The sequence below is a fragment of the Equus asinus genome, chromosome 1, assembly GCF_041296235.1.
Source record: "Equus asinus isolate D_3611 breed Donkey chromosome 1, EquAss-T2T_v2, whole genome shotgun sequence".
Lineage (NCBI taxonomy): Eukaryota > Metazoa > Chordata > Mammalia > Perissodactyla > Equidae > Equus > Equus asinus.
The window spans coordinates 186,962,459-186,983,880 of record NC_091790.1 but is presented as its reverse complement, the minus strand read 5'-3'; the positions used below and the strand labels follow the sequence as shown (position 1 = coordinate 186,983,880).

General features: G+C 37.5%; 1 protein-coding gene across 4 annotated transcripts in view; it reads left to right on the top strand.

The window, feature by feature from the left end:
• The window catches only part of CHCHD3 (coiled-coil-helix-coiled-coil-helix domain containing 3), a 269,569-nt gene that overhangs the window by 75,632 nt on the left and 172,515 nt on the right, over positions 1-21,422 (top strand). For all 4 annotated transcript variants that reach the window (XM_014840846.3, XM_044747506.2, XM_044747560.2 and 1 more), the window contains exon 4: positions 16,460-16,577. In XM_014840846.3, the coding sequence (XP_014696332.2) occupies positions 16,460-16,577 (118 nt within the window). The remainder of the gene's footprint in view (positions 1-16,459; positions 16,578-21,422) is intronic.

Genomic DNA, 21,422 nt, shown 5'->3' with positions numbered 1-21,422 from the left:
TTAAAAAGAAGAATAATCAAATTGACATGTTGATGCAACTGGCAGATTTAATTCCTAAATATATTTGAATGTAGACTACCCAATGTTAGTTTTACACTAACTCTCCTTTTTTTTCACCTCTTGGCACAGACATGTGAGCTCTTAGTAATTTAAGAGTTCTGATGAGTGACACTTGATAAATGGTGTGATGTTGTGAATACTGATGAGCACTAGACTTCAGTTGGCAGAAGCATCAGTTTCACACCTGAGACCCTAGCTCAAAGTTTAGGTTCAAGGTTTGCCTGGAGTCTGTAGTCGTCTTCTCAGGTCCTCTGATAAATGCAGTGATTCCAAACCACATTTTTCTTTTGCACTGAATCCAGGCAGCACTCTGAATCATTAAATATTAAACCTTATATTCAAGAACATTATTCACTCATTAATATTGCATTGCGGCCTAAAATGCATTGTTCAAAACATTTTAGGATGTTATGCAAGTCTGTCAAAATACATTAACAAACTTAGTCATGTTGAACTAAGCAAAAAATGACAAACTGTTTTCACCACAAACGTGTTGTAGTTGGATTTTTGTACAATGTAAGCATTTTGAGTTGGGATATTTGGAAATCACTGTAAAGATAAAATGGATGACAGTGGAAACCAGATGGAATGAATATTCATCTTCCACATAACATCTGCTATACATCTTAATGAAATTTATAGTTATCCCTGAAATTTTTCTTCCTTGACAGTATTTATTTATCTTTAAACTTATTTTAACTAGGAGTTGAATGTGAGTTAGTACAATTCTAGCTGCTTATAAAACTGCGGTATCTGATTCAAGCACCATTTTCCAAATCTCCGTGATGGCTATCATCTCTGCAAAATTGAAGCTAGATGGGCCTCCTGTGAACTATGGCATAACTGGGGAACTTTTGATAGTCGGCAGAGTGTAGGAGTGATCGAGTGCAAGCCTTGGTCCCTGTGACAAAATTTGTTCTGGATTGCTGTGAACGCATCTGCTTTCTTGCTGCTTTTCACAACGCTGTAGTTACAGTGAGAAGCCATAAAATTCTTCCCATGAAGGAAAATGATAGAAGCATTTTTGTGTCTAAAATGGTTTCTTCTTAAAAAAAGAAAGTAAATCTTTTTACTGGTGCAGTAAGGAAAATTCAAATAGCAAAAGGTGTGAAGATACACAACTCATGAAGAGATACATTGCTTTTTCATGCAGTGGCAATAACATAGCTTATGAGCTTTATCTGAAGTGTGATTATATTGATTATGTTATCCGTTAGTGATTATTGACATTTAATGGTTTAGAATTTAACGAGGGAGATCAGTAATAGAGTGTAGGTTGACTTTAAAACACTCTTGATTGCCTAGATTTTTTGAACAGAGGATGAATTAATTTTCCTGTGATACATGGATCAGAAACAATGTACGTAGCCAGTGGACTCATCTTGAACACCTACAGCTGTTATTTCAAACATGAGAGAAATGGGTATTGTGAAGTAAATAATGAAGGTGGCATAGCGAATTCCTGCTGGCTGGAGTTAAATTATTCATTTTGTTAGTTTAGCTAACATGGTTCTTGTGTGTGGGATTGGAGCACTATGTCAGTGACTAATATTGCATAATTAAAAAGCCTTAGTTCCTCAGGCCTGTCCTACTGTTGAAATTTAGAAATGGTTGTTAACATCGTGGAAAGGGGAGTTATTTGTATGAGTTGATGTGGTCTACCTGGTCATTTTGAAGTTTTTATGTTATTAAACCTTTGTGTAACACGTAGGCGGTGTGCAAGATGTTTTTAACTGTAGTTAATCTTCCGCCTCCTTCCCATTGCTTTGCTTCCCATGCCACGGCCTTTCTCTTCTTGAAAGGCTGCCCCGTAGTAAACAGTCCATTTCAAAAGCCTGGTGAGCACACTCGCTCCTCACTCCAATATTACAATTCCTTTTCCTTCTCACTTAGAATTACATTGTCGGCTAGGGAAGGGGTTTGGGCGGCCACCACCTCTGTAACTACTAAATTTGGGGGGCTTCATAGGCATGTATACCTTTACAAAGCAACTTAAACATTAATTTATTACCTTCTCAGCCTTAGTAACTGAAGGGAAAAAGACCTAACACAAACCTCTTTTAATTTTTCTATAGGGTTATGTGCAGTGTTTTTTTAGTCATGATCAGTGTAACTGTAATCTTTAGTTTATGCTTCTTCACTTAATGTCATTTAATGTGCAGATTTGTACCTTTGCAATAGCGCTAAAGCACTATTTCTCAACCTCAAGAGTCTGTGAGTGCAAAAAGAAAGGAATGGAAGCACATTCTGGATCATCTGTTAGCCCCTTGTTGCCGTGTGATATCACTACCTGTGTTTCCTTTTCTGTTTGCACGAGGGTCAAGTGAATGTCAAGTTTGCGTTGCACAAGTGGACGCGAGGTGGAGCGCTTTGCTGGGGGGAGGGGGGAGGAAAGACTAGATGTGGATGTTGATATTTGAATCAGAGCAGGGAACGTTACACTTTGAGGGGCTTTTTAGCTAAGCATTTGAGTTCACACAATCAAGATCGTACAGTGTAGTGACGAGCACATGGTTTTTGGAGTCATAAATCTAGAATACAAATTCCACCACATTTTCCTGTGTGATTTTGAGCAATTTATTTAACTTCTCTAAGATTTGGTTTCTTTAGCTTTGAATGGTGAATAACCACTACTCTGTGGGGTTTTTGTGAGGATTAAATGAAATAATGTCTGTAAAACACCTGTTAAAATACCTGGCACAAGGAGGTGCTCCTTAAATGGTAGCTATTATAATACTATTTGTTGAATATTATGCGTATTGTTTTCATTTAAACAGCATAAGTTGTATATTAAAATCTTCAATACTAAAAATAACAAACTAACTGGAATAGAGAGTGAGAGACCTGATGGGTCTGAATGCCTTTTGTTAGAGTGAGTTGGAATTGCGTTCCGGTAGACTCCTCAAGAATGAGGCCTGGATGTTACACTCTGTCTCCTGCGGGCTGATGCCTTGTTCTCATGCTATGGTCTACATATTAAATTCGTCAAAAGTACTTTTTAATGTCTTTTCATTTCAGGCGACTCCATTTGTTTTATTTTTGTCGTTGATATGAATTCTGAATGGTGATTCTTACTTCTTAAAGTATGTCTAGATTTAACTGTTGAGTCAGAGATGGAAAATATCAAGTGAGGAAATGAACAGGAGTTAGCCTAAAATGACAGTAGGTAAAATCATACAGAATTTCACATTTTTTGCTCTTTCAATACATGTTTCTGCCATCTCATTTTATGTTTAAGGTTAAAATGAAAATAAAATGAAATCTAGTATACTGCTTAATGGCTTTCAAATCAATGTGTTTTTATTAGAATTTGTTTTTTCTTTAGCATGATTTCATAGGGAATACTAGAAATAAAATGTCTGCAAGGAATGAATTTTTAGCGGATGAATAGTGTCAGAGAGGCATGAAAATGGATTGCTCTTATCTAGGGAGAACGCATTGTGGAGTAGGCCTGGTGGGTGCCGATGTTGTCTGTTGTACTTCCTGTACAGACCAAGGTGACTCTTAACAGAAAGATGAACTTGGTCTCATGGATAAGGCCCCTTCAACTCTTGGTATTTCTTTTGAGGTTACAGAGGAGTGGAGGTAAAAAATATAGGGCCATCTTTATTTGGAAGTAAGACTGATGGAGGTTCTTTTCTAAAGCCTCTGTTTAACTAGCTAATGATAATGATTGTGGCTGTGCTCAATGATGTAGAATCTGACTCTGAAGAGGCTATTTATCCTTTTGTTGGAGTATGAGATAGTTTTTTGAAAATAAAATTGGTTTTGCAACATAGACTCCCTTGGAGGGGGGTTGTCCCTCTGTTTCTCATACAACTTCATTCGGCTCTTCATCTTTCCAAAGATGATGTCACTCTTCTTTCAGATAGGCTGACCTTTACAGCAATTGGCTGCGCATTTCACCAGCATTATAGAATAGGTGCTTGCCACGGAGTTTAATCTTGAACCTACTACTGTGTAATATTAATCAGAGCAGTGCTCTGCAATGTGGGCAATCTGTCTGTTCCCTGATTCCCTAAGAATTGTCCTTCAGTTTGCCTGATTATTATCAGCAAGCTGCAAAACTGGACCATGTTGTTCTGTCCCTATGTAAACTTGCTCTTATTTGATTGTTTTGGGGTTAGTAGTTTTCACCCTGTGTATATCTAGGAAGACTTCATAGTGCTTGTAGTACAGGGGGGCTGTGTTATACCTCAAGATTTCTTTATTGGAAAATGCAGCTTACAGTGAAAAGACTATATAGGGAAATTATTTCCATAAGAATTAACATACAGTGACCTAGATTGCCCTATCCAGCACTTTTTATCTATTAACTTTGCCGTAATATGCTCTAAGTATTCCTTTAATGTTAAAAAAAAATAATGGAAATTTTAAAAGTGGAGAGGATTCCAGGCACTTGGAGGCTTGAAAGCATCTCCGCTGTCCTCTCATTTCAATTGCAGTGTAATTCCCAGCTGCTTTTTCTTAGAAGAGCCTCTGATGGATAGGTGTGAGCCAGTGGGTTACTTTTGGCATAGCACGTGGTTCACCAGAGTTGGCCGCAGTCTATCTGAATGTTCCTGAGAGAGCCTTTTGGTTTCCATGTCCCTGTTAGCTGATCTGGGTAGTGGGTGGGAGACGGAAGACTTTCTCCTGGTGCCTTTGACAGGAGGCCGAAAACTTCTCAGCTGGTGGTATCCCGCTGGGCCACAGGGGCAGAGTGCTTCCTCTCTCACCATTCATCAGGTTCCTCCGCTTAATATAGCCCAGCAGGTGGGCTTGAGCCCTGGTGAGTAGGTAGATGAAAAGAAGACGGTACCTACAGGACACAGCAGCCAGAGAGAAAGACAAATGAGAACAGTACTCGGAAAAGGTGCTTCTAGCAAGAACTGTTGCAATATTTCAGGGGTGCTTTTGATATTTGTAGCATTGGTAACTTTTGCCACTTGATTGTAAGACACGTCGATTTTAAGCTGCATCTTGATTTCCTAGATATTGAAGTATGGGGAAAATAACCCCATGCAGGTTATATTTGGTGAAATAGACTAAATTCTAGATGGAAATAAAGGGAAGAGATAGAGGAATGGTGATAATTAAATGATACAAACCATTTCACTGAGTTGAAGAAAGACGGGAGTCTGCAAATTGAAAGGCCTCTCTTTATCCTAGGAGGGACTGATGAGAAGAGATGCACGCCTAGTCATGGCCTGCTGACATTCCTGAACTCTAAGGAGAAAGAGAAAATCTTATAAGCTTTCTGAAAGAAAGAACCACTAATTTATAAAGGAAATGGGATCAGTCTGGGTTTAGGCTTTTCTTCTGCCAAACTGCAAGCTAGAAGGTGGAATGACGTCTAGGGAGTCCTGAGAAAAAGGACTGAAACCCCAGAATCCTGTTTTGAGCTCTCTTTTACCTGTCAGGGTGAAAAAGAGACGGATATGCCGTGATTTAGAGAATTTATTAACCTTAACAGCTAGCAGCCAGAATCCATTAAGGTGACAAAACTCATCAGTTATTTTTACAGAGAGAATTTAATATTAGAATTGTTAATAAGGTATTTAAGAGCTGAAAAGGCAAAAACAAAAAACAAAAAGCAGAAAAACAAAAAACAGCCTAAGGCAGTTCTGTTTAATAGAAATATAATGTGAGCCATGTATGTAATTAAAAACTTTCTAGTAACTGTGTCAAAAGAAGTAAAAAGAGGGGCTGGCCCTGTTGCTCACTGGTTAGAGTTCCACGTGTTCTGCTTCGATGGCCCGGGTTTGCAGGTTCGGATCGTGGGTGTGGACCTACTCCACTCATCAGCCATGCTACGGAGCATCCCACATACAAAATAGAGGAAGATTGGCACAGATGTTAGCTCAGGGACAACCTTCCTCAAGCAGAAAAAGAGGAGAATTGGCAACAGATGTTAGCTCAGGGCAAATCTTCCTCACAAAAAAAAAAAGAGAGGAAAAGTAAAAAGAAATAAGTGAAAATAATTCTAAGATATTTACTTTTCCCCAATATATCCAAAATATTATTTTAAACATAATCTATATAAAACTTATTGATGAGACATATTACATTCTTATTTTTGTACTAAATATTAAAAACCCAGTGTGTATTTTATACAGCAAGCACATCTCAGTTTGGACAAGCTGTATTTCATGGGCTTGATAGCCACATGTGGCTAATATCGACTGTAGTGGACAGTGCAGCTCTAAGGTGTCCCAGAGGTAGGGCTGGCAGGAAGCAGTAGCAGTTGTTAAAACATTGAAGCTTGGAGGAGGGGCTCTGGAGAACTGCAGCTCAGACCTCTGAGGAGGGGGCGCCTCCTGGCTGGTGGTGTGCCTACCTTTGAGTTTGGAGGAGAGACCAATGGGTCTGAGACTCAGATTTCTGAGGAGCCTACCAGTGGGTCGGGCTGGTGTCTCTACAGTGGGGTGCAATGAGGTTGATTTTGTGAGTGTGGGCAAGCTGCAAAATGGATGAAATTGCTGCTGCAGGAGCAGTGTGTATGTGTGTGTGTCAAAGCTAGTGTGAAGCACTGAGGCCTGAGTGATGCCGAAAGGCATAGACTGGAGAGTTCCTCTTCCTCCATGCTTGCAGTCTCCCTCTGGCACCCTCTATTGGCAGAGCCTAACAGGGACCCAGCTGCAAAGCAGAAATGTGGTTTAGAGACTCCAGCTCCCACATCACAAGGCAGAGACTAGAAGAGGGAAGGTGTGGAGCTGAGAGTCATAGCTAAATATCTGATGCAGTAGTCCATCTTAGGAAAATACTTAAAAAAGAATTCTAACCAAGTTACAAATTAACTACAACGGAGATCTCAATATAGGAGAAGGTGAGGAGGAGAGGAAGCCCCCATGAGGATCATTCTTTGCATTGTAAACATGAATGATAGACTGGGAACATCTAATAAAGGTACTAATAAGGATTCTTGAAATTGAAGAGAAATCCTCCAAGAGAAAACCTAAGAATTGTATGAATTTAAAAGCACTGAACTCTTAGCTAAGAGTTGGGTTGGGGAGGAAAGTCAAAGTATTCAAATGATTTCATCTTACTGAGGTTGCATAGGGTAGTGGTTGAGAAAATTGTAGAAATTATGTTTTCAAACAGTAGTGGGGAAAAAAGTGTTCATGAATTTTCAGGAAGGACCACTAATCGAATAGAAAAATACCGTAGTTCTTTTTGAGAGGAGAAGAGAATGTATAGTAACTTGATATAACCAGGAAAACAAGGAAAGGGAAGAAAGAGATAATAGCAAAGTAAAATTAATAGTAAGCATAATATAAAATGGTAGAAATAAAATTAAGTGTTGATATACTGTTAATAATTGTGACTGACCACAACTACCCAGTTAAAGATCAAGGCTGCCAGATTATGTTAAAATATGCACACACCAAGAACTGTATTATTTATATGACATACACTTAAAATAATTTGTTTAACCTTAATAAAGGTTAAAAATGAATGGATTGGCAAAGCTGTACCAAACAAAAAGAAAAATGAGAAAAGGTACAATTGAAGGTTACAAGCACTAAACAGAATAAAGAAGCACAATTATGAAATGATAATAAGCACAATTTATAAAAACAACAGTCGTTAACCTTTATGCATCAAATTAGGAGCTCAATATATGAATCAAAAATGATTAGAAATTCAAAGACTACTTGATTTAAAAAAAATAATAAAGGACTTTGTGTAATCATTCTTTCCTTAAAAATGTTTACTCTGAGCTTGATGGAGGAATCCTCTAAGCTTTACCATTAAAGCATCGATCATAAAAAGAGATGGAGTGGGTTCAGTGGTGTGTGTGTCTCTGTATGTTTGAGAGGCATAATGCAGGTGGGGGGTGAGAGGTTGCAGTTTGGCTCAAGCTTGAAAGTCCTTTGAAATAGAAAGGAAGAAGAAGTATTGATTCTTTTCCTCTACAAGTCTTAGAATGGAAGATGATAATGTCTTCTGTCTCTCTCTGGCTAAAAGTTCCCCAAGATTTACCAACTTAGTGAGGATGTAATTTCAAAATACATGTCCTGGCAAAAATACGTCCTTTATGAAAAAGGAACATAAGTACAAAACTCTGTAAAAGACTTGATGTGTGTTTTGCACACATAAGGGTATGAAAATGCTGTTGTATCTTCATAGCTCAGAGTTCTCTTTATGAGAGCCCCCCCATGTCTCTCAGGTCACTGAACCAAGAATATTGTCCTCGTTCTTTGTCTTTAAGAGGAATCCATCCTCACATTGTCATCTGTCTCTGGCTCAAGCTGCCTGTCTGGGATGAGGCCAGTGCTTGTTGGAGGAGTTGATAGCTTGCCCAGCTGAAAGGAATTTGCCCCAGAGATACCTGTATTTGATCTTTAGTTCTTTTTTCCTCCAGCTGACTCTATGGTTGTCCTCCTTTAGCATCTTAGTTACACAAAGAGCTGCAGCACCCATCCAGGGAATGTTAGCAAGGGGGAGGGGTATAGATGCTTTCTAAATAAGACTTTAATAGTAACAGGTCATGCATGGGCATTGCCTTCCACTACTTCTATAAAACGGTTTATTTTCAAGCCCTGCTGATATGGCACAATTTAATGGTGTGTGTCTCTACCTCCCCACTCCCACTGTTGTTCAGTTGTATTTTGAATATTATGACAATTGATATAGTATACTTTACAATGAAAAGTTAGTTATTTTGGTTCAAGATGCCTCTAAATGTTCAGTTCAAGCCAGATAAAGAAGTGTCCATAGGTCCTTCTAGTAGAGGGAAGAGAAGGGTGCTTTGGGGTGTTCTGTAACTTCCTCCTGGGAAGTTTAATTGTGAATTCCTGGAGCAGGGGGGTGCGTGGGCCATGGATATGGTGATATCAATTTGTGAACGAAAATCAGAAGTCTTTTCAAATGTAAATGTATTTTTCAGTGCAATAGGAGAATGTATTTGATAAGAAAATGCTCCCAGAAAATCCAAGACAGGTAGAACTTGTTCCCGAGTGAAAACTGAAATATGGACCCTAGGTACAAAGGAACATGCCACGTGTGAGTAGGAGGTGATCCTCTAGAAGGGGGAGGTGAAAACCATTTAGGATTGTGGCTATGGGTAATCCTCAATAATAGTTGTAGGCTTCCTGTCATGGGCTAAGTTTTTTTTTCCTCCAGCATCATTTCGAAGCTGGCAATGCGGGAAAATGTCCAGATTGTGACTAAATTTTAGTGTGAATTAAAACAAAATCACTCTTTTTTAATGTTCTTGTGGAAAGGAAGGAAACCTTGATTTTTAAATTCTGAATGACATTTTAAACGATATTTACATAGAAGCATAAATGACCAAAATAAATGTCCTCTTGGTTGTATTCAGATCCAGGTCATACTGCTGGTTAAATAATACTGATTTACTATATGGTTTGCTAGATTGCAGTCACTCAACTTTCCAAGACAGTGCTATTTATTGCTAAATTACCATTATGTAAAAGTACCTATGTTCCATAATGTTAAGCCATGCTCTTATTCTGTATTCACTCTTTTTCAAACGTATTTATTGAATGCTTGCAAAGAGCCAGGCACTATTTACTGTGTGGGTTACAGTGGTGCTTAAGACAAAGTTCTTGCCCCTTGGCTCACAGTCTAACGGTATATATGTATGTGTGTGTGTGTGTGTGTGTGTCTTCATGTGTGTATCTTCTGTAAGAACGCAGGCTCTCTAAGAAGTCAAGCTGCCTGGCTACACCTCTCACTGGCTTTGTGACCTTGGGCAAATGACTTATAACTTGTGTAAGCCTTGGTTTTACATCACTGCTCTGTGCCTCAGTTTTCTCACCTGAAATGCAATAGTTGATTAGATAGGGCTGTTGTGAGGATCAAATGAGTCACACCTGTCAGATGCTTAGACCTGTATCTGGTATAAAGTAAAAATTAATAAATGCTAACTCTTTATTTGTTACACATATGGACATTACATGTAGATACAAATAGATGTTACATATACATGTAGATATTATATGAATATAACATGGCTGTATTAATGTACATCAGCTTCATGTATTTATTTTGGAATCTCAATGAACGTACATTCCTTCCAGGATTTGGTATAATTTGAACTGAGATTAAGCTGGCTATGTACTTTTACTTTTGTAGAGTCTTACTAATAGAAAGCTGTATACTTGTTCTGTCATTATTTTTAATAGTCTAATAATTAGTTGGTTGAATTACCCAGCTCAGCTTTTCTCTTTAAAAAATGAATAGTAAACAATATTTTGAGTGCTAGTTCAGCACATTCTGACAAAGTATGATGTATTTAAATAAAATTTATTAGCATTAAACACCACCTTTGAGGTTATAGTCATTCATTTTTCTCTCCCATCATTTGAAACAGACTTTCTGAGTCAAGTGTGTTGCAATACTTCGTGGATATTGTCTGTGTATAATGGTCATGGTTCAACTTTAGAGAAATCATTTCATCAAATCACTTTATCTCTAATAATCTCAGTTTCCCATTTATTCTCATCCATTATCTGATGTTCTTATCAGCTTTCCCTCAGTAGTATAATGGCCTTACATATTAAATTATAAAGTAATTTGCTGAGCTAGAATTGTATAGAATTACTTATGTGTCAGCCTACATGAAGATAAATCCTAGTATTTGTCCATGGCCAGATGAGCAGTATACCGGTTCAGCACACATTTAGGGTCATCAGAAGCCAAACCGCTTTGGGAAAGGATTGGTAACAATTTGGACTCCAGCAAACTCTGAGTTGATATAGTGAAAACAAATAAAAAATGAGCTTCTTTTTAAATAATTATGAATGATATAGGGTTTAAAAACTGTCCTTATATGACCACAAAGGTGTATAATGTAAGGGACACTGATTCCTGTAGGGGTTACTCTTCAGGTGTTTGGGAAGCGTGAAATCAAAGCAGGTCGGCCACGTTTCCCCTCCTGTGCCCTCTGTGCTTTTCCACAGCTCAGTTTCCTTGTGGAGAAAAAGGGAGGTGGGTAAGGCCTCCTTCATGGAGACTAACAGAGTGGAATATATAGAAAATGCCTAGCTAAAGCGATCTTTAATGTGCCCTTCCCATTTTCTTAAAACTTTTAGGTGCTTCGGAATAAAATAATATTGGCTGGTTTTTATACAGAAACTGAAATATATACAGTTAGATTTTATGTACCAGATATCTATGAGAGCTGAATGTATCGGAGTAGTTTATTATTATTTTTCCATTTAAAAGGACGTGTAGTAATAATATTCATTACAGGAGATTTGCCTGGTTTTTAGAAACTCATTTTGCTGGTGTATCTTAAATCTCTTACCTGATTGAGAATATGCTGAGAAAAAGAGCTAAGTTGCTAGGGCTTGAGGCATAAGGGCAGAGCTGACTGGTATTTGTTTCATTAAGCTTAGGCAAGCTATCCAATTACTTAATGCAAATAGGAAAAGTTTACACTAAACTCCTACTTCTTTGCTTAAAACTCTAGAGAATTTAAATGAGAAGAGATACGTATTTAAAAGAAGGAAATTTAAATGAAACTTAAATCAGGGGCTTAATGTAGAATAATATTAGACCAAGAAATCTGAAATAATAAGTGAGAAATGCCAATAAATAAAAAAGGGGAATGTATTCTCCAAGATACTTGGTATGTTCAGTTTCATTGTGAGATAATTCGTAAATCTTTGGAAACCCAAGTTAATAATGAAAGACTTATTTTATCTCAAGCCTTCTTTTCACCTAACAGGGACGTTTAAAGTGCTGCCTTCCATTGTCAGTGAGCTTCACTTCTCTTTCCCTCGTGGAGTGTTTATAAAACAACCTGGCTTCTGATTTAGAGCTCCACCATTGGGCCAGGAGCATTCGGGGACACCCAGAAAGCAGGGTCATCTTGTTCAGTTCAAAATAAGAAAAAAATTGGTTGATCACATGGACATCTACCTTTCACAGATGGCTGTTGAATAGAGGAGCTTGATAGAATATGAAAACAAGGCACTGGACAGGAAGCTCCAAAAAGAATTGGGGGCTTCTGAGAATATAGACAGTATTTCTTTGCAGAGTAATTGTAGTTTGTTAAATGACTTAAATGAATCAGTGAAAGAGGAAACTTATTAGAAGAAAATATTGCTATAAATGAATTTTGTGGAGGGAAGCGTTGGGAAAATGTGATATAGTACAATTTAGAAATCTCTAATCTGTTGCTTTTACTTCTAAAGGCACTGGAAAATGAAACCACTGTTAGTTACACCATTTATCTGAAACTCCACCCTCCAGAATAATTTGAAAGAAAGTGAAACTTTCTTCTAAAATTTTCTAAATTTTTTTCTATAGTTACAAAGGTGATTTTAAGCTTAAGGGACCCCTCCAAGACCTTGTGCTAAGTTTTATCAATAATTTTGTGTGAGTGTGTGTGTGTAAGAGAATTCCCTCAGTGACCCTAGATCTGCCAGCGTTTGGTATCTGAAACAGCAGTCAGAGCTCTAACTAAAGAAAATCATCCTCAGTGCCTTTGGGCCTGACTGATGTTTCCACTAAGACACGTTCTTCTTCCCCATGTTGCTCATTAATATCCTTTAGATTTCAATTCAAATATCAGATCCCACCCACGTAGCTTCATAGTAACTTCACTTTTGTAAAATCATGCATTTATCAGAGTTTAAGCTTCGTGAGGGCAGGAGTATGTCTGTTTTGGTCATGGTTTTATCCTCAGTAATCAGAACAGTTCCTGTCCCCCAATAATCCTATACTGAATGAATTTGTGAATCCCATTTATTCTTATCTAGTATGAGGTTTTTATCAAGTAGTAGGAAACTTTGAGAATGAGGGTGGAAACCTAAGTGCCCACTGAGTGAAAATTATAAAATTTGGAGATAACACTGTTTTGTTTCGTTTATCTCCTGCCACCACTGTTCTCAAGAGTTTTTGTGGAATGGGGAATAATACGTTTAAGGTATGGTGTTTGTGAAAGTTTTAACTGCAAGGGACATTAACATTATATAGTTCAACCTTCACGTTTTAAAGCTGAGAAAACTTAAGTTTATTAGATTGTACAGCTAAGTGCTGGTAGGTAATGAGAATTTGTTCTTGATCCTACTGCAAAACTTCCTGAAGATAGAAAATTCTGTTTCATAAACAGAAACTGCACAGACCTTTATTTTTCCATTTTATTTTCAGACATTCCTTTAGAATAAACTATTTGAGAATTCATGCAGGTCTGTTTGTAAGGATAAATGACAGTAGCTGTAAGAATTTATTAAGAAAGGAAAATAATTTTCTTTTTAGTCAATTTCGGCAACTCCCAGTCTCTCTGCAGCCAAGAGTTGAGCACAGTTAGTGTTCATATTCCAGAGGCTCTGAAATCTTGTGGAATATGGAACACCTTTCTGTTTTAGATGAGTTAGTGTAGTCCAAGGTTATATCACACTTGTGACACTTAGAAAATGTAGCTTGGCCCTTGTAGAGTTCAGCTTGTCTCTAGTTGTTTCTTAAATCCTCCGGTCTTCTGTTTTCTGCAGCCTGTTTTCTGTTTTTTGCCTGTAGTTGGAAATATGCCATTCGTTCATTCATTCATTCATGCATACATTCAGTGGTATTTGTTGAGTACTTCCTGTGTGGCAGGCACCCTTAGGAGCATTGGAGATAGGGCAGTGAACAAAAACAGATCCTGGCCCTTGTGGAGCCTACAGGGAAGTGGGAAAGAAAGAAAAGAGCATGTGAACGGATAGGGCTGCTGGAGTCATTATACTCAATTTTCGATTTTAGAAGTCCTTGAAAATAATAAAAATAAAGCAGAACTTCTTATTGGTGGATAATTGGAAAAAAGATGGAGATGACAAAGCTATTTGTGATCACAGTGTACTTAATGAGTTTTGAGATTTTCTTCTTTTCAGAAAATCACTGCTTTCTCTGTGTTCCTGACTCCATAGCGAACACTATTGTTATTACTGCTACTAACCTAACATATGTTGAGTGCTTATTGTGTTATGGGCATTGTGCTGAGTGCTTTGTGTATAAGAACCCTCTAAGGTAGGTATTACACCAGTCCATTCTGCTCATGAGAACAGCAGGACCCAGGAGGTTAACTAAAGTACTTACTCAGCTAGCAAGTGGTAGAGCCTTGATTTGGACGCGGGAGTCCAACTCCAGAGTTTGTGCATCTGTACCAATTAGTCCTAGCTGAATAACCTTTACTTTTATTATAACATTGAAGGCTTTTGTGCTCGTGTTTTTGCTTTTTTTTATTAACTTGCCAAAACTTTATATTTCTTGAAGCGGAGCCACTTTTAACTCCATTTGTAATTAAAATTTATACCATATGTGAGTAAACTCAGAAAAAAATGTAGTTATTATTAAAAGAATACTTTAAGGTTTGATACACTAAATGTGGTAGATATGAGACAATCTAGTATAGATTCATTTTACGTTCATGAACTAATAATACAGTTTTTAGAATAATTTTATATGTGTGTAGAGTCTGTAGCACGGTGCTTGGCGTATGGTAGTGATCCATAGATGATAATTTTTTATCATTTTATTTTAGTTTCTACTTCACTTGTACAATAGGTAATATCTGTTACTTGCAGATGATATGCTGGTAAAAATGCTTGCACTGCACAGTTTTGTAATCTGATACAGTAACCTCAGCAGTTCTCAGCAGAATATCCTTATGTGGACCACTTCAGTTTTTCTGTTACTCTCCTTTTATGTATCTCCAGGGTTTATTTGGGTAAAACTATATTTTGGCAAATGAGGGCTGGGGCTCTCAAACTTTAGTGTGCATCAGAATCATCTGGGGCGCTTATTAGAAGGCAGTTTGCTGGGCACTCCAGCAGAGACCCCAGAGCGTCTCTGTCCAGTAGGTGTGGGTTGTGTCTGAGAATTTTCATTTTTAACAAGTTCCCAGGCTGCTGCTCCTGCTGCTGGTTTGTGGACCATCTTTTTAGAACTCCCGCTCTAGGGAAGTGACATGACTTCTAATTATTGCTGTTCTCTTACAATTATACGTGTCAGTGAGTTAATGTATTGATATTGATGTTGCTGAATTTATTGTGAAGTAATATAGAGAAATTTGGTTTCTATAAGTGTGATTGTGCTTATTGCTTAAGGAAACATTTCCTAGAGGTTACTTTTGCATTAGAGAATTTCAAAGTGCAGGTTTTAATTTGTTTCTATTATTCGTCTTTATTCAAGACACAGAAACACACAGGTTTGATTTTTAGGGGGAAGCATTATAACTTTGGGGTATATTTTACAAGGTGATTTTATCTGTTATAATTAATTTCTCAGAATTACAGAGTATCGGGATGATGTAGCAATTTAAAAATAGTAACAAATTTTTTTTTTTTTTTTTAGTTCTTTTCAAATTTGATAGACTGGTATTGAGTTCAATTTGGTACTCATCATTTCCACTTATGAAGCTCATTTCACTCAGAATTTCACTTATACCAACATAACAGTTTTACCGTTTCATTTTAAAGCATTGCCTATACCTTTGGAGATATGATGGTATAGAGGGGTTATTCTCTCAAAGAAGAAAAGGCAATCAGAAAATCTTTGTCCGTAAGATTAGACTGCAAGATGCTTTCATTCACTGATTACTGAATACCTTTATGTGCCAGGCACTATGGTGAAAATCGGTGCCAAAGTAGTTTATCTTTTTCATGCTCAGTGATGGGTTTTAGTGGATTGTAACTTAATATGATCTAATTGTGTGATGTTATTGATAGACCTGATGCAATTGGATGCTGCTTCGTTAATAGAATTAGTATAGTGGGCAGATCTTGGGAGTTGAAGTTCTGCTGTGTTATTGGAGCTAAGGGATAAGGTGAAGTTATTCCAGAAGTGGGGAGCCCTGCTGTTGAAAGGTTTGGCCATTTTTGCTCATGAAGATTGTTGGAAAATGGGATTAATTCACTAGGAGGAAAGATGTCTTAATTGTGTTTTCAGTTCCCTGCTGTAATGTAAGATCCATGAGGACAGGGACACGTCCTACTTGTTCAGCACTGTGTCATCAGTGCCTCCCACACTGCCTGGTGTGTATTCAATAAACAGTCGAGTTGAGTCAATTCTGAGGGGATGACAATGGTCACCTTCAAATATTTGTCTTGTAGATGCCTTGTTAATTAGATTTATTACTTATATCTCCAGAGGGCAGATGGAGGCAGCACGGATGGAATTTTTAGGTGGGCAGATTTCAGTTTTACATAAGATCTAAAACTAGCTTAGCAGTCAAGTTGATAAGCTTCCTTATGTATTTGAATTCTGTTATTTTAAGTGCTTGGATAGAGGTTGCATGGGGATATAATAGAAAATATACCTGCTTTTGATAAATTTTAGACCAAGATGATTTCAGCTATTAACACTATGGCTATCTGCGTCCATCTTTTTATTTAAGTATTTCATTAAAAAGAAATCATGGCAACTAAAAATCTTTTTTTTCTAAGTTAGACCTTGCTTGTCTTTTCAGACTAAAGCAAAGCAGTGAAGTGGATCAAGAAAGGGCTTTTGCCAATGAGCAGTTAACCAGAGCTATTCTCCGCGAGAGGATATCAAGTGAGGAGGAGTGTGCAAAGGCGAAGCACCTGGTGAGTATTAAAGATTTAGGAGAACTGTCTTGTCTACCAGGACATCTGCGATGTTGGGGAGAAGCTGAGTACTCCTTGCCAACTTTGAGTGTTTATCAAATTCATGTTCTCTTTGCTTAGATTTTCTTGATTTTTGCCTTTTTACAAGTGGTTGACAGTTTGCGAAGATTAATCACCAGGGACTTTAAGGGAGGTAACTTGAGAATTATTAAGTAAGGATCAACAGGAGACACAGGCACAGGCCTCTCTCCTGAAGGGATATTGTTCGTTCGCCTTCCCCTCCACTCGCCTTTGATTTCATTGTGTTTGGAACCTCTGGGGCGAACAGCCTCACCTCTTTCTCTCCCTGCTGGCAAGCTCCGGATGTTAGTTTGGGAAGTCTCCTGCAAAGGGGAGTAAGGTTTGATCAATCACTTACTGGGCTTTAGAAAGGGGAAAACGTAGAGCAGGGACTTTGGGGCACCATCTTTTTTAAGAAAAATATATTTATTAAAGAAAATAATTGAAAGAGATTTTAAAGATTACATAAACATGTTTAACAATGATTATTAATAGAAAGAAAATTTAAAAGGCATTCATAAATCTGTCATTCTCACTTAACCATGGTTTACACTGGGATGTGTTTCCCTCTAGACAATTTTTATTCCTAGGTCTATTACATATTTAAGAATTTGTGTAACGCTGTATATAGTGGTTAGCATCATAAACACTTTCTTATATCATTGAATGTTCTTCTGAAATATAGTTATTTTTTTCTTTTGCTGAGAAGATTTGCCCTGAGCTAACATCTGTGCCAATCTTTCTCTATTTTGTATGTGGGTCACTGCAACAGCATGGCCGCTAATGAGTGGTTTGGGTCTACACCTGGGAACCAAACCTGGGCCGCCAAAGCAGTGTGCACTGAACTTAACCACTAGGCCACAGGTCCTGCCCCTGAAATGTAGTTTTTACTGCTGTATAATATTCTGTTTTCTGTGTGCAAAATAATTTATTAAGCAATTTCTCATTGTTAGATAAAAGTGGAGTTGCTCTGGATGAAACCTGGGGTCTTGACTACTCGCTCCCACTTTAGCCTTCCAGGAAACCAACATGTAACTTCTCAGAACCCATAGTACTCATTGGAGTATAGTTGGGAACTCACTGGAGAGGTAAAATGTGACTGTAGAGTGGAGAACTTCGAATGCAAGACTGAGGGGGATGTCCTTAGTTCAGCAGGCAGTTGGGAATCATTAAAAATTTATAAGAAAAGGGTCAGTTTCTGTTCTCCTATTCTTTCCCTTGGTCCTTTCTTTGAGAGGCCAACCTATGACGAGATAGCAATAGAGAAAGTAAAAGGGAGCCAACGTGTAATGAATCCATTTCTTCAGTGGCTGGGCTGAATGGATAGATAGTGAAGCCAGAACGCAGGTGATAGACCAAGAAAGAAATGTCAGGTGACTGGCTGGTGCTGTCATGAGGACACACATGTTGAATGGAGCTGAGGCCAAGAGATGTAGAAGGAAAGTCATTTGTTGTGAAAAGGGAGAGAATTTCAGAATTAAAGACATTAAGTGTTGAGTAATTCAATTATTGATGACATCTTATGTACTTCTGAGCTTGATGGTTTTTTGAGGAAGTTGAAAATACATCAAGCTAGTGTGTTGAAGAGTCGTTTCCACAAATGTTACAGCCTTCCAACTGAAGGCCAGGGATGGAGTGGAGAGTGATTATGTTTGAGGAAGGTAGGGGAGCAAGCTTGTTAGTTTCTGGTGGGCCAAAAAATCCTTGGTTGGCATTTTTCTTCATGCCCCAGCTTTGCCTCTTAGCCTTGAATCACTCTTTTCTCTACTTCTCTTTGCCTAAATTTGGACATACTGTCTTGTTCTCTGAGTTTAGGGAGACAAGCAAGATTGGGATTTTTCAAAAAACTCATTAAACACACACACCTGCATATGACAGGCATAAAAAAGAGTTTTCTCAAAAAATGTGAAAGTATTAAAAAAATTTCTTAACTAATAGTAACTAAAATATTATGTAATGTAGTTTGGAACAATGTATCTTCAGGCCATTTTTTCCCATATAAATCTTATCTGTTTCCTGTCTCTATTTGTTTTTGTTTAGCAAGTTAAGCATAAGAAACTGGCATTGTATATTTTGCTTTGTATGTCTCTTCTTTACTGAGTCTGGGTTGTAGGGTATAGATGGCAAATCACCATACTCACAACTCCTGAATTTCAGCATCCATCGTAATATTGGCCAAACAGAGCCCTCAAAGCACTTAAGGAGTAAAAGTAGAATTTATACAATAGGATTATAGCTGATTCAGAGGATCTTGTCCTGGCTTGAGTGCTCTCAGACATTGGGTGCTAGTTCATGGCCACAGCAACATGGCTGCCTATAGCAATTTAGGTCCCTGGTGACTCCCAACTTATTTACCAAATTGCCCGCTTTATTGTTGTTACTCATTATTATAGAAGTATGCATACCTATTGGATAAAGATCAGAAAATAATATAAAATATTAAGGTCACTTAAATTACTGTTGTCTAGAGATAATTGTTAACATTCTGGTTTATTGTTTTTTGTGTTCCTTTTCACATTCCGCTAAGTCTGTATAAAACATTTATATTAATGTGTATATATATATTTCCCTAAAATAGATAATAATTTACATAGTCTTGTATAACTCTTACAATAATGTTCACATTTAAACAATTTAGACTGTATGGTAAAGGTCTTTTTATGCCAATAAATATATATCTGTGTGATCACTTTTAATAGATGAATGTATTTCACTGAATTTTCCTCTAATTATTAAAATTATACAGGGATATTATAGAAACTTTGGAAAATAGAAAAATTACTAAGGAACCACCTCATACCCATTAGGATGGCTACCATCAAAAAAACAGACAATAAGAAGTATGGGCGAAGATGTTGTGGGAATGTGAAATGGTACAGCCACTATGCAGAACAGTACGGTGGTTCCTCAAAATATTAAAAATAGAATTACCATATGATTCAGCAATCCCACTTCTGGTAATTTATCCAAAAGAATTGAAAGCAGGGTCTAGAAGAGATATTTGAACACCCATGTTCACACCAGTATTATTCACAATAGCCAAAAGGTGGAAGCAACCCAAGGGTATATCAGTAGATGAATGCAGAAACAAAATGTGGCATATACATATAATGGAATGTTATTCAGCCTTAAAAAAGGAAGGAAATTTTGACATGTGCAGCAACATAGATGAACCTTGAGGACATTATGCTAAATGAAATAAGCCAGTCACAACAAGACAAATACTGTATGACTCCACTTGTATGAGGTATCTAGAGTAGTCAGATTCATAGAGACAGAAAGGAGAGGGTACATTCCAGGGGCCGGGGGAGGGAGGAATGGAGAGTTTTTTAATGGCTATGGAGTTTCAGTGTTGCAAGCAAGATGAAGAGTTCTAGAGATTGGTTGCATGACAACATGAATGTATTTTATGCTCCTGAACTGTACACTTCTAAATGGTTAAGATGGTAAATTTTAATGTGTATTTTACCACAATTAAAAACTACTAAGAAAATAAGCACCTGTAATTATTGCACCTATAATTAATGTTGGGAGGTGCCTAGTTCTTTCTGAAGCCCCTCCCCCGCACCGTCTATACAGTTTCCAGATTCTGCATCCCACCACCTTGTGAAACGTGTGGTGTGGAGTGCTGGGCCCCCATTGCTGCCATTCTTAACCCCATTAAGAGGCACTCTTTGAGTGATGGCCAAACATTGATTTGTTCTTTATTTAGAACCCAAATGTTGCAGCCAGCAAGAAGGCAAAGGTTGGGTTTCACACATTTGAAGGAATTGGGAAGCTGTCTTTCAGGAGAACTAGGGAGAAAAAAAAACTGATGTGATGTTGGTACTGTGAAATAAAACTAACTCCTTCCCCCTCCCCATCTTCCTCCTCCCACTAAGAGTTGACATTTAGATTGCTGCCTGCTTAGATGTGAGTCCAGGCTTTTCTTCCCACAGTTGTTGTAGCAGCCAGCTTTATTGAAGCGCTTTGAAGGGCAAAGTCACGATGGCCGTGTTGTTGAAGTTTTAAAATAGGATCAGATCAAAACTTTCCCCTTTGGAAGAATTGCTGTAGCTCGAGAAGCTGGTAGTTCTGTTCTAGATTCAGGAAGAGTGTACCAGCCCCTCACTCTTCTCCTTGCTGACTGGTACCAATATTTTAATCAGCTGCTTTTACCCAGAGGTTTTGGAGAGGCAGTTCACTGATAATTTTACTCACTTGAAAGTGTTAAAAAAAATTCACATGAAAGGTATGCTTCTTAGTAGCAGGAAAGCACGTCTGTAAAGAATGAAGACTAGTTAAAAGGGCAGCACCAGGAAACCTGTAAAGTTAATGCAACTTGACATTGTGTATATCTTTATCATCTCGTACATATAAATCTAAAGTTTGCTGTGTCGTTAGATTTTTTTTAAGTTAAAGAGTAGAGAGTTGTGTTTTTTTGACTTTGCAATTATATTTGATTTCTTTTTAAAATGCCAGTTAAAATTTTGATTCACTCTTTTTTCTGTCTTAATGAATTATGCTGATCTTACATTAGTCATTTCTTATTATTACTACAGAATTATGTAGTGTTTTCTTTTTAAATCTAAACTTGAAAAGAAGCCCCAACTTACCTACTTAAGAAATATTTACTTAAATATTCTGGAGCTTATAAACCTAAATGTGAAATAGTTTCCTTCATTCTTTGGACAGATGTTTTATTGAGCACCTACTGTTTGAAAAGCGGTGTGCTAGATATTAAAGATATATAAATGAAAAAGACAAAATCCTGTCCTTAAGGAATTCACAGTGTAATGTGGGAGA